Source organism: Ptychodera flava, chromosome 4, assembly GCF_041260155.1.
Source record: "Ptychodera flava strain L36383 chromosome 4, AS_Pfla_20210202, whole genome shotgun sequence".
NCBI classification, from domain to species: Eukaryota; Metazoa; Hemichordata; class Enteropneusta; family Ptychoderidae; genus Ptychodera; species Ptychodera flava.
The window spans coordinates 23502464-23516918 of NC_091931.1; the positions used below are offsets into that span (position 1 = coordinate 23502464).

At 38.3% G+C, this 14455-nt stretch overlaps 1 protein-coding gene across 2 annotated transcripts in view; it reads right to left on the reverse strand.

Moving 5' to 3' along the window:
• Positions 1-11597: 11597 nt before the first annotated feature.
• The window catches only part of LOC139131219 (glycine receptor subunit alpha-2-like), a 110867-nt gene continuing 108009 nt past the window's right edge, over positions 11598-14455 (reverse strand). For both annotated transcript variants that reach the window (XM_070697194.1, XM_070697193.1), the window contains one exon: positions 11598-13930. In XM_070697194.1, coding sequence (XP_070553295.1) covers positions 13670-13930 — 261 coding nt within the window. In that variant the 3' untranslated portion in view covers positions 11598-13669. The remainder of the gene's footprint in view (positions 13931-14455) is intronic.

Here is a 14455-nt window from a genome sequence, read left to right on the forward strand (position 1 = left end):
TAAATGCGATTTTAATAAAACAGTGCCATTTTATGAATCTAACATGGTAATATGATCTAACCTGTTCAAAACATATCATCTCCAAAACGGAATTCTAATGGTTGACAAATTATTCATAATATGTTTGATAATATACATGCAAATATTTGCATACAAAGAATCGTGAAGGAATAAATATTATTTCCCCTCAGCTTCATTGGTCAGGTGAAAAACATCCTCGATCGGATTTTCTGGGCAGGACAATATAGAAGGTGAGCGAAGTTTAAGAGACTTTCTTGCAAGTTAGTATTTTCAATGACAGCGAATGCCAGTGGTCATGGAAAGTCTATATCGTGTAATTAAGAATAATTACTAAAACAGTGTTACCGCAACGGCATGCAATATCTTTTAGTGAAGCAACAAAAAAAAACAAACAAAACAGAGTCATTGATTGCACTTGAGGAAGAATTGCGATGCGAAATGATTTACATCTAAACTATAAGACACCTTCGATAAAAGACAAAAACAAAAAAAGTAAAACTAGAGTGAAGCCACGAATCCGTTGGATGTCAATTTCATCAGACGCCATAAATATTCATAAGATATGTAAATCCGGTAGAATACTTATGAAATGAAGAAGTTCGATCGAAGTTCTAAAATTCGTTATCACACATTCTTTATTAAATCACTCAATAATTCAACCATTTAATAATATATAAACTCGCTATCTTACTTGATAATTAAATTAGAAATCATGCGTAAGATTGTAATGCTTGACCTTGCATGGCAAATGTGTTGATTAAATTTTGATAGCAGCCCTTATCGGAAAGAGATTAAGTTTGAATGTTAATGCATACTTAGATATATGTATGTATGACATTTTCTGTCTGTCTGTCTGTCTGTCTGTCTGTCTGTCTGTCTGTATGTATGTATGTATGTATGTATGTATGTATGTATGTATGTATGTATGTATGTATGTATGTATGTATGTATGTATGTATGTATGTATGTATGTATTTATGTATGTATGTATTTATGTATGTATGTATGTATGTATGTATGTATGTATGTATGTATGTATGTATGTATGTATGTATGTATGTATGTATGTATGTATGTATGTATGTAACGTGCGCGCACACGCAATGCATGTATTTATGTATATAGGAATGCAGCCAGACGTAACCTCTTTAAATGTTCGTAAATGCTAGTCAGTTTTTCAACAAGGTTGGCAAACAGATCATTCTTTTGTTTATTTTATTCATGTATTTCAGATACGAAAGTCGTCAACACACCTGTTCTGCCTACTTTAAACTGAATGATATGTAGATATGTAGGACGACAAACTAATTTAGCTAATTTTCCGAGACAAATATTATCAAGGAATAAGTGACGTTTCGGTCGAAATACTGCATCTTTGTTTTTAGTTTACGAGTACATGTACACACCAGGGAAACAGGTATCAAACAGACCTCGTTGAGTCGCAGAGAGCGATCACCAGATCACCTACTCTCGAGTTCAATTTTCAAATTGACTGTCCGAAGTGCAATATACCGTAGTTTAACACCGCAGTAAATATACTATCCACTTGAGATTGAACGGGCACATCGAACAGACCCCCAGATAACTCTATCTCGGATAGCTGAGAGGACAGCTTGATATGCTGGCCAAGAGTTTGTAAACACTATCTATGCCTACGGGATGTTGAAAGATGCGGGCGATAGGGGTGATGTTGACGTGAAGATTCACGTTTGAACAGTACGTGAATGCGAATGAGTGAGCAGAGAGTGTGGCTTGAAGCGAGGTTCGAATGCCCGTCTCTTCTGTTTTCGAAAGGAAAGCTGTTGAAATGACAAGTGAAGACGTTATCATTAGCCTTTGAGTCATAAGATGATGTATCCATCCATCTGTTTATCGTAGAGGAAGGCCAGATCACCACAAGCTATGTGACTGCACAGTGACATGTTTACATAAATACTGTAGGACTGACAGTTATCACCGGAAGTCACGTGAGTCCATCCATAAAACAACGAAGGACTTTTCTGTCTTCAAGGGAGAGTTCATCGATGTCCTTTAACCAGAATAATGTCATCAAGTTTTCCTCACTGTTTCAAATTACTCACGAGATGAACTGAACTAGTCACGTCGGCCTTTAACTGTCGTTATCTCTACCCTGCCCACACACTCAAATGTTTAACGATAGGCGCGCGGGCCGTTTAGGTAACGTTTTGTATTAATGAGATCGGCAGAGACGTGTCTTCCATTCAGTTCGAACGACACGTAGCAGCAAACAAGGCCTGTCTCATTTAGACAACGTCCACACGACACACCGCTAACCTACAGCGTATAGGCGCTGTAGGAGAATGGGTAAAAGGTTCGTTCACATTAAAGGTATACAGTGACCTGTAATCTAGATATGCCCATATATGGTCAAAGGGGCGTTCCTCTGTATTCAAAATGCCCATATGAGGGCGCTGTTTTTAAAAAGCGGCCACCCGCTTAAAATCTGTGATTGGTTAGATTTTCTCTTTCCATGGTAACTGTGGCAAAATTGGAACAGTATACCTTTAAACGTCATTTTTACCCGCATTCTTCAAGACAAGACAGTAGAGAGAGAGAGAGAGAGAGAGAGAGAGAGAGAGAGAGAGAGAGAGAGAGAGAGAGAGAGAGAGAGAGAGAGGAGAGAGAGAGAGAGAGAGAGAGAGAGAGAGAGAGAGAGAGAGAGAGAGAGGATATACATAATGCTATTTAGACGGCTAAGACACACATTAGTCAAAGTGGAACCTTATCAGATTAAAGGCCATCTTGAGCAATTATCGGGCGACTCATGCATAACGAAATAGGTTATTGTCATATCTCATGATATGATATATAAATAGTTGATGTATTATCCTTAGATTATGTGGCACAGATAAGGAGCGTTTTACATTTCTGATTTGCCTTGTTACTGGAACACGAACTATTTTTTTTCCTCAAAGTAGCGATTAATGGCATTTCTTTATTGTAGAGTGTAAGCTTACAAGGACTTGAGCACGTCCTTTATTGTATCTTTGGCTGTACTCTGCTCCCCTGCCGACGAGAAACAACGCCGACCGGATTATTGAGTCACATTCAAGTCGCTAATGCTGATATTTACTTCAGTCTGCCAGGGGTTTATGAGCGACCGAATGAAACCAAATGACTGTCTGAGTGTTGAAGGAAGTATACGGATGATAGCGTGTCGTGTGAGTTTCTGATCGCCTCGGAGCATTACAGAGCTATTATGATTGAGGACAACCTGCTTCGCCCCTGTCTATCCGTGTATATGAAATAAAACCAACATATTTGAAGTCATCCTTTGATATCATTCGCATTTAAATGTAATTTCCATCTCTCTAGATGGACAATTGTAATGCGTTTTGTATTGCTCGCCGTTAGCCAAACACCATGGGCAACGCGTATAGAAATACATATATCAGATTTTTTTCAAACAATGGCGCGATTTTAAGTAATTATTGGCAGAGTACACACCGTAAAACACTTCCTTAGACTCTTCATTAAAGTTGTTCTGAATAGGATTTTAAGAGGCGTTGCTTTTCGCGGGAGTTATCCCTCGTCTATTTCTTTATGTTTTATCGTGGTATACGTCAGTAACGTAATTTTTTCATTTGGATACTAAGGTGTGTGTTCAACGTTGCAGAATTGTAACAGTTTGAATTCAGCCTTGGCTTTCGAGATTGCATTTTGGTTGAGTGAGGAAGTATAGATATGTCAAGTTAATTTATTTACTCACTTATTTTTTTTTTTTTCTGTCGATTAAAAAATCAGCATAACTTTACAGAACGCTAGATTATTATGAAAAGTATGTCAGTATTTGCGTAATATCCTTTAAGAATGTTTGAAGGGTCCAAGAAATGGTCTTACAAACGTAAGGACCCCTCCTTGTGGCCTCCGGATGCGATACAGTTCGTTTCCGCGGTCGTTTACTGCGTGCATTTGCAAGATAATTGACGAATAAAAGTGTAAAATTGGCTTGCGCTAAACGTTTTACCGGTCGAAACTTTTTATTTTGCTTTCCGAAGATTGCCCGATCGTCAAGTGTGTATATAAATAAAATATTTTCAGCCCTGTTCTGATAGTGATAACGAGACAGAGCATCCGTTTGTTTTGCCGTCGTAAGTTTATTTTGAGGAGAATCATTTCAGTTTTCCTTATGGTCAACTATCTCTACTTTGGATATAAACAGAGGGGCCATTACCATCGTGCCGTGCGGCCGGCCCTGTACCATCAGCCTAACATTATCTGGTGCTAGGCCTGGCAGCAAAAACCTGCCAATCTGCAGTGTCATCCATAAATCCCCGATTTTGCCAACCGCGCTAACAATTTTAATAAAAACATCGTTAATATCTCTCATCAAAGTTATACCAATGCATATACGTAGACGGAAGAAAGACCATTTCATCGGCCCTTTAACAAAACTTAGGGGAAAAGCAAATATTGAACTTGAAATGTTACGCTATTGTGTTTAAGACGAAGAGATACTGTCACCTGTTCCAATTTTGCCACAGTTACCATGGAAAGAGAAAATCTAACCAATCACAGATTTTAAGCGGGTGGCCGCTTTTTAAAAACCGCGCCCTCAAATGGGAATTTTGAATACCAAGGAACGCCCCTTTGACCATATATGGGCATATTTAGATACAGGTGACTGTATACCTGTAAGACGAAGAGATACACGAAACAGTTGATAGCTCTCAATTTGAATCGAATGTAGGGGCTTCCGTATAAAACTCTTATTCGATCTCTTAAGTATCCCGTTCATCGGTGTGATGTGTTTGTGAAATATTACAAATCACCCAGACTCGATGACGTTATTGGACATACTTACATTGTTACAGAGGTCATTCGCTTTTACGTCAACTTTATTATTACGTAATACATACGCTTGTTACCTAGTGACTAATAAGTCAAGAATTTATACTGAACAAAACCATACCAGAAAGATGAGTTCTTTGATTGATAGAGGGGTTCATATTACACAGTAAATACTGATTACATTATCCCGTATGCGATTATCAGATTTAATTCCCGGTTCACGGAAGTGTTCGATCTTGAGATCACGATATATGGTTGTGTACAAACAGCAGGAATGAGGAAAAATGAATGTTTGTCGGGTTTATGAAAATACCTGCTCACGTCGGCAAATAAGCGTGTAATGTTGAATGTTAACTTAGTCAATGCCCTTGCTCATGATTTAATTTTGGGCGCAGATTTTCTGAAGCGTCATATATCTGTAATTGATTTACTGCAAATAGTGTTAAGTTAGAATCTGATGTACCATTTAGAACAACTGTCGATGTAGCAACATAGCGTTACTTACACAATAATGCATGCATACATACACGTTGTACATTACCAGTGTTCAGCTCGGCATTCATAAATGTTTGAAGCAGAGAGGACGTTTGGCCACGGTTCAGGCCCTGTCGATATGTGAATTGAGTGATGGGCGGGCAGATAGACAAAAATATAGGCAGGCAGGTAGGTAAATAGACAGATAAATAGATACACACTGATCGACGAATTAATGTATGTCAATTGACAACGAATTTTATATATATATACTACAAGATTATCGAGTGCGACACCGAAGGTATCAAAACTGTCGGCCTGTTCTATTTCAATATCACGATGTACTGCTGTGATAACGTTTAGTTGTGTCGTGACGGCATATCATGTGCGATTTTATCGTGCCGGACGGTTTCTTTAGAGGGCTCCGTCAAAGAAGCGCTAACATCATTTCCTGTTGTACGCCGCACGTTCATGATTCATGATCGATGCAAAACCAAACTGATAACGAGGCAACGCCCACTGCTTCCCGACGGTCATGAACATTTACTTGGTGAAGAGGATTCAAATGTTTCGTGAACACTAAGATGGAAGTTATTAATTTTGTTGGACTAATGTTTTCCTAAGTATGGACATCCTATCACTCTCTCAGTGACAATGACATCAAAATAAGAGAGTTAGAAAAAGTCAATGCCCACGTTATTTTTTTAGGAAACATCGTTCACGGAGTTAATTCCGTCAGCGGAGGAAGGGGAGATGTTTTCGACCTACCATAAGTTTCTCATCGAAAAAAAGCGCACAATTTATCATACAATCCCCATGCACAGTATGCACGCAAATGATCACTAGATAAAACCTCCGTTCAATAGCCTAATAAGCCTTATTGCGTGTCTTGTCAGTGTTGAACATACGTGATAAAAGACACCAATCTGCCCATGTGAGATAACGAGCTGTAAGTTTTCGCAGGAACCGGCTTGCTGTACGCCGTTTACTGTATAGCAGACAAAGTTCTTTGGCTAACGTTGTATGCGTGATCGTGGGGCGGTCAAATGTTTTGACTCGAAGTTTCAATGGATAGTAAGTGTCTATCCGATTTTTTGTGTCATATACGATTTTTCTCCTCCCTATCGACTGCCCGACTCAGTGTCGCTGTAAAAGAAGATAAAAAAGGACAACATAAGGTTCTCTCTAAGTTTTCGCTATGCATCCAATGTAAGTTGCTTGAAATCCAGACACCAGACGGAGACGCTGAATCGCTGAAAACACCATTGTAACTAAGTTAGCTAGGAATTTAAGTCATGCTGACAACAGGTACGATTAAGGTAGAATGCTCCTCTCGGGAACAGATGTACAGAATCTCAAATTTTACAATTCTTTTCTGGTCTACCACTTGTGGGGACTCATTTCAAAAGCTCTGGGAGTAAGCCTGAGCAAGATGTTCACGGTGACCGTCTTAGACTTTCTAAAATCATTTTTTTTGTCTCACAGAGTTGACACAGGGATGGCGGCTAATTTGAATTGAAAATATCGGTTAATGTTAGGTAAGTTGTTTCCCTGGTACCGAAATTTACACTGTGATCCCTCATCTATATTCTTGATTTTAACAGAATGTTGGAAAGTTTCATTTGGGAAACTGTTATCAAAAGTTTGAGTTTTTGATTTTTACAGAGCACAGGGATATTTTAGGGCTCTAGAACGTTCACAATACAAATACACTGCTTTGATCTACCACAGGGGGTTCTCGCTATCTTATTTTTGTAACAATCAATACTTTAATTTTTCCCACAGAGTTGGGGATGGCGGCCATTTTGAATTAAAAGAGTCGGTAAAAATAGGGTAATTTGTTCCTCCAGTACCAAATTTTGCACGGCGACCCCCTGAATTACATTCATGATGATTTCGAAAGGGAATTATTTAAAGTTTCTTTTCAGAACAAAACGTTAGGCAAAAATCTAATTATTCAAGTTACAATTTCGAGGCGCGTACTGCCTTAAACACGCGCAACTTTTGGACGCAAGGTCATTCATCAGAAGTCGGGTATACAGGCTGTCTGATTAGATTAACATACGTGGCACAGATATCAAAACAAAACAAAGTTACAGCAATGATCTGTTCAGTGTCATAGACAGAGTGAGTAATGTGGTATCAATGGGCGCCACCATACAACTCAGTGACTTTCACATTTTCTTAGGATGATCGAGCGAACCTGTTGCCATTGCATTAAACATGTATATTTCTTCTTTGAACATCCTCAAGCAATATTTTACAAACCGTGGTACATTTTTTTCCGTGGCGAGAAACTAGTTTAACATCAAGAGCCTGGGTCTAAATCTATGCTGCAACACTACCGGTAGCAATCCACTATCATCATATATAGACACATCACACATAGTCTTGTCAACTTTGATCTCTTTGATGCACATTCTTAAACTTTTAAGTGCCCATAGCCGTAAAAATCGACCACATTCCATTTTAGGTCATCGCAGACTCGACATCACGCCATTAAAATTAAATATACATGGGCGTTGTCACATCAGTTGACACACACAAACCAAGTGATGTGTATTTTTATGATATGATATCTTGCACACTTTGGTCTAAATTATGCATTTTGTCGATAGTTGAGTCACTGGACTCTTTGACTGAAATGTGTAGACATTTGTTGCACCAGCCGACTCGAATAGAGCAGACTTGAAGTATTGAGGGCGCTGCTCGCTCGAAATTTCTATCTGGTTTTTTCATCGGTCACGCGAGCGAGACACCCAAAGCCTGTTTAACGGTCTGCGAGGTTCATGTGTACCCAATACGGTTCGATGGCAGTATGTTTGCTTTTTGTTAACAACAAATTGCCCAGAATAGGATATTTACATCCAGACAGACGGCAGTTTCTTGAATGCATGAGTTAAACTCTCGTAAATTGGATTTTGTGCTACTAAAATTTGTCCTAAAAGCCTCTTATCAACAGGGTCGTGGCACGACATATTTCTCCGACGTTTCTGATATACACCACTCGCTCTGACGAATGGCAGTGTTTAACTCTATTTGAAAGCTAGCGATACACAACTGCATCTACAAAGACTGTACCAATCAAAGGAAATCTTCAGAGGGACTCAGAATAATGTCAAAACCAAACTAAAAATCAAAATTGACATACCGCGTCGGTGGTATTTAATTTTAAGTCTCAATCAGCGGTGTTTTTCGGTTCCGTAGGCAATGAAATACCATCGACTTCACATTCATTTTACTGCAAGAAACGTTCAGTCAAAGCGTAGGCCCTCGATGATCTGTCAGTGTAGAATATTGAATTTTGAGTCTGTCAATGCAAAGACTCAAACAGCAACCAAAAATTTAAGTTAGAGGGCGCTCACAGTTCTTCCAAGTCAAAGTGCAAAGACAAGGAGTTGCACCTCGCTCAGTGAATACTGTGACAAGATTTAACGTGAAACTTGTGAAACCGATATAGGAAATAGATGAATAAAAACGAAGCCGTTGTGACACCAATACACGTCAAAGATGACTTAGGTGTTCGAAAAATATTGTAACATCCAAAACACATTCCCACCTTAAAGGCATTTTTGTTGAGATCAGATGGAAAAAAGCTCAAGAGTGAATTGGGTCGCTGCGCGGCTCTATAAGCAAACGCCCCCAATCGTACTTTCTACTTCCATGTTCACTAATATCAAATATAATCGATATTTCATTTTACCTCGTTGAAAGAAAGAAAAATGAGCGCTCAGTTGTTGTAGTGACCCGCAATTAGACAAACCAATTATAGTTAAGAGATATTTTTAAGGTAAGTTGTTAAAATTTTTAATAAAAAGAACTTTTTTCATCTCCTTTCGAAATCAAGGATAAAAATCTAGGGTTATCGTGCAAACCTTCCTCGAAGAGAAATAAATAAATTACCCAACATTTCCCGACACTTGAAGTTCAAAATAGCCGAAATCACTGTTATTAACTCAATGTGAAAATACAATTTTCAATTTTCACGACAATAAGGCAGTGAAATTCACTCCATGAGCTTCATAACACACACACAGGCGGTAGGCCAGAAAACGTATTCTAAAAGATTTGAGAGACCGAATGTCTGCACCCGAAACGCACTCTACCTTAAGGTCCAAATATTTCTAAGATACAGCGCCGACCGATAAACTAGTAAGTAATACCGATAGGATTTTAGAGATTTGTAGCGATAAGGATTTGGGGTCTGTTAAAATCCGTTGTTCCCGAAAGAAAAATTGTGTAAAACGCCTCCTTCAAGTTCATGTAGTGAATATTGACAATTGAATCAAAGTCTAAGATGGTGTAAAAAGGAAAACACTATCATTTTCAAGTTTTGATTTTGAGAATAATAAACCACGCATAGGATTCTTGTACGACAATACGCTGAACATTTTATTTACATAGTTATTAATGTATAGAAGATATACAACAAGTGTCTTGACAGAGTGTAGAGAAATACAAAGGAGAAAACATCAGTTGATCAGCACATGCATGACAAAGAAATTGTGTCTACAGTACCATCATAAGCAAAAAGTCAGCTATATTGTAAGTATTCAACGAACTTTCTAGCAGACCAGAACTAAACATAACTGTAATTTAGATTTACGTCACACAACACTGTCCTGGTAGAAGTCAGTGATTGTCTTAGGGTGCCTTCGACGTGAATAGATACAAAAATGACCCCTAAAATGACGTTAACTTGTTCTACATATTAGCGGGCACTGATATTCGTCAGCCTTGCTACTCGTACAAAACCGCTCTGCTATGCGGTTTCTTATAACTATTTGCTGACCGAAAAATGTAACGTTTTTCTTAGGCTACATAACGAGCCGAGACAACCCCTGCCTATGGTATGTATATTGGATATCGAGGAAAAATTTGAGTGATCCTCACCTTGTGTGTTTGTCACTCCGTTATACTCCCGTATCGATAATGAGTTTAGAAACACATTTTGAACATTAATATCTTTTGTCTCCGCCGAAGATAATGTATGTTTGAGATTACAGTTTTGTCACGAATGAAAAGTAAGTTGTAGAAGTGTTGTGACTAAATCATTTTATTTCATGGTAAGAACGACTGAAACTTTCATGCTGGAGCAAACAGTAAGATTGTATTCGCATCACGTCTCCCAAACGTATCCATGCTAATAATCTTTTTTTTTGAGAACAATACGGACTGACTCACAGTAGTCATGTAAGGCTGTCTCTGGTTGGTTAATCTACTTCTATACAACTTGTTGATCTTAGCAGCGGGTGAGAAGACGTTATGACAACGATATTATGTCTTCCAACGCGCTGCAAACTCAAATTCACCCTAATTTTTGTGTATAGAAGATCATTGTGGACGGTTTCGTCCTCGAGATGGTTGCAGGAAGGCACCTGAAAGGTCAAGTGCCCTCAAGATGAAAATTAAACACTTTACTTTATTACCCTACAGAAATAAACAGAAATATCCAATTTTACCCTTTTTCGTCACTCTACTTGAAAACGGTCACAAACAGACTATACTGATCATTCAATTTGGAATTTCTACAATGTCACAGGTAAACATCGTCCGGAGAAATATAACTTATCACAATTACTTCAACATACGCACGATATCGGAGATAATTTCTACGGTATGCACGTGTACATATTGGGATTAGCATCCGGGTTTCTACAAAAAACCAATGAGATCAATGAAACGTATAGCGAGCAATTTGTCACGCTTGAAACGATACAACGAGCTGGACCTACACACTTTGAGGGCGGTATAACCGAGTTTACGAGAATGGTGTAACGCGGATTGTGTGTTTTCACAACTACAAGCACGAAAAAACGGATCAATATTACCCTACTGGACATTTAAAATTAGATTTGTCGTTTTATTAGTTGAGAAAAAGTTGGAAACTAGAAAATGTTCATATTAAATTGTATTCTGGTTTCATATTGCTCTATGGACTTCTATCTGTGCAGAAGTAGGTACAAGGTAATTGAGTTTTGTCTACATTTAATGATCTCTGATACTTCATGATACTGCAATCTGTATACTTCATTCTGTATATTGTACCAGTATTTTATGTATATTGCTATAAATCACTATTTTCCTTTCACTTTATACACATCTCAAACCTCTATACATACATATATATATACATACATACATACATACATACATACATATATATATATATATATATATATATATATATATATATATATATATATATATATATATATATATAATTCATTTCTAAGTTACTACATTAATATGACCGCTATTACTGGTGAATAATGACTAATATGTCGACCTTAAATGTCTAAACAGTGATTATTCGATGCAAAAACTGATACCGATTATTTACATACATCCATCTAAACTCTATATAGTCACTTTAAAATAAGTTAATTCTGAAAGTTAGAAAACCTTTATAGAAACATTTTTGTTACCTTTAACCTTTAAAATATAAGCTTCGGAGCTAGAATAGTTATATTCATACGCATGAATACAATTGATTGCGTCATCACGAGTTTATTTCAAAGGTGAAGTGGATGGGGCAACGTGACGTGCACTTAGGTAGACTAGACCAACGGAAGGGTCCATTGCTAGGGGAAACTGACAACCAAACAGAGCATTAGACATTCGGGCAGTTATAGACACATCAAAAAGGAAATTGACGACGGAGAAGAAATTGACAAATGACATAATTAAGAGACTTCTTAAAGCTTTAATGTAATTATAAATTTGAGACGGACAGACTATAAATTCAGATATCTACAAGTGTGAATGTCGCCGGGGTTTCTAATTATAGGCCGACCGTTATCGACCTGTCTCTATATAAATAAGTACATTAAATCTGAAAAGGTATTGCGTGAATTCTTGTCCGTTTTTAAGCAGAATAATATTCTAACACCAATGGTTAACTCCTAACGCAAGATCCATTCTGCATTTAACGAAATACCTGAGTCAACATTTGTTCTCTTTTGATCAAATAAGATTAAAAATCCATCTTCCTAATAATGAGGGTAAATCCTCAAATAATTATAGGACAATGAATGCATAATATCTAGGTAGTGAATGTGCTACAATAGACAGAATTCGTTCATGTATTATTCAACCCTCTTTACTTCAAATTAAGCGATATTTTCTTTCAATTAGATTAACAAAACTAAAGAATTAACTGACAGATCATTACCAGGTTTCGTTATTACTGACTAAGAGAAAAGCTGTCGTCGATCTTATTTTGTGCGGCGCGAGATAATAAACAGTTCTGCAAGACCGAAATTCATGCATCGTTTTTGGTTTGAAGGACGGCTCGCACGTGACCGAATACTTCACCCAAAAAAGCAGACAAAGCGAACCCTTCTGTACTGCAAAGGACAAAGACTTACTGCTGTAGCTGATCTCGCGATACGCAACTACTATGCAAATATTCGATTTGCTTCAACAGCAAAATGCAAGTTTTCAAGAGAGAGAGAGAGAGAGAGAGAGAGAGAGAGAGAGAGAGAGAGAGAGAGAGAGAGAGAATCCAAATTGCTGCATTCATGATGACTCCGAAAAACTACGCTGAGCGCTTGAGAAATTCTATTCTAACTGTATGAAAAAATCAATGCAGCGATTGCAGTGTCAAGGTCATCTGTCGCCGTGCAAGAATGGTCTCAGACTGAACGGCATGAATTACGGAGAGCACACAGCTAATGACATTTAAATCCCTTTCCGTAATTCAGTAACTTATACACACACACCGAACGATGCCATTCAGATTTGAGTTTCCCATGTATAAAAAGAAGGCAACGTTTAAACGGTTAGGTTTTCTCGGGGATTCAGCGTCCGAAGTGGCACGTTTACAGTGTGTTGAGACGATTGTATGCCTTCAGCAGTGTATGACCTACATTTACAGGTATCTGCCAAAACGAAGTTGAATCTCCGAGTCATATTTGCTGCTTATGAGCAAGAGACAGCTCCCCTTTTCATATCAGCAGGCTAAAAGCAGACACAGAAAGTAATCACCACAGAACACAGTACAAAAATTGGAATACACGATACCGCTCAAACGTGGAGCCAGAGTCTGCCGTTGAAGGTTTTTATAGGTTTTGACAAGAGAACATTGTCAAAGCATCGACGAAAGGACTGGCTGCCATATTTTTTTAAAATCAGATACTCAGTTAATTAAAATTACATATCTTAATAAGAAATACACCGCTGTTCTTGATTGTGGAGGAAGTAAGTTCTCTTCACACGTGACGATTGAATTTCTTATCACGGGCTATATCACTTAACCGAGGGAAGACTTTCACTAGGACTCATACCTGCGAGTTTTGTAAAATCTGAGGGCGCTATTGAGGATCTTTTTCGAGTGCTGAGATTTCACACATCACTCCCCCTACTCGAATGAATAGTCAATATATTTCGACAAGTACGTGGCCCAGTAGACGACATTGAAAAAGAGAAATGCTAGCGGGAAAATAACGCGCGAAATATGGTCGATCAATTGGGCCTTCTTCTTGGCCAGGTCCTGCTGTTTTGGGTCCTGGTCCGGTATCGTTGTTGAAACGGTTGGTGGCGTCCTTGCGTCAGGTCTGACGACCGCTTGCATCGGCCTCATCTCCAGCAGGGTCTGCGATTCACCGTTTTCGCGGCAGCTCTGTGAAAAATAACCGAATAAGAATGAAGATTGAATTTTTTTACGATAAATAAGTGTCACATGCAAAGGAAAGGCATCGATAATTTATCAACTGTCTTCATTTTCCTCGAATTTCTACGTGGCAAACGAACGAGTCACCCCTTGCCAACATTTTGCAGACATGATAACATATATACTATTTACCATATTTCAACGTAAAAATTACAATGTCGTCCATGGAGAAAAAAACATTTGTGTATGTTTAAACCGCTCCCTATAGATCATGCCTCTGCTGTAAGTAGTATTCCCATGACTAGATTATCCTTGTCAGAAAAGTAATCGCCTGCTAAAACGGTAGTCTCTGGGGAATGTGGTCTCCGTAATGGATGGACTTGACGACTTAGCTCAGGGCAGTGTCTGCATCTATCGTTCACTGATAGCCGCTACCTTTTTCCCATTGGAAAGTAATCTGTACGGGCGAGCTCATTGATTCACAATCGGCTAGGATATCTCAGTGTTTTGTCAGACGAGCAGACGGTAAAAGTA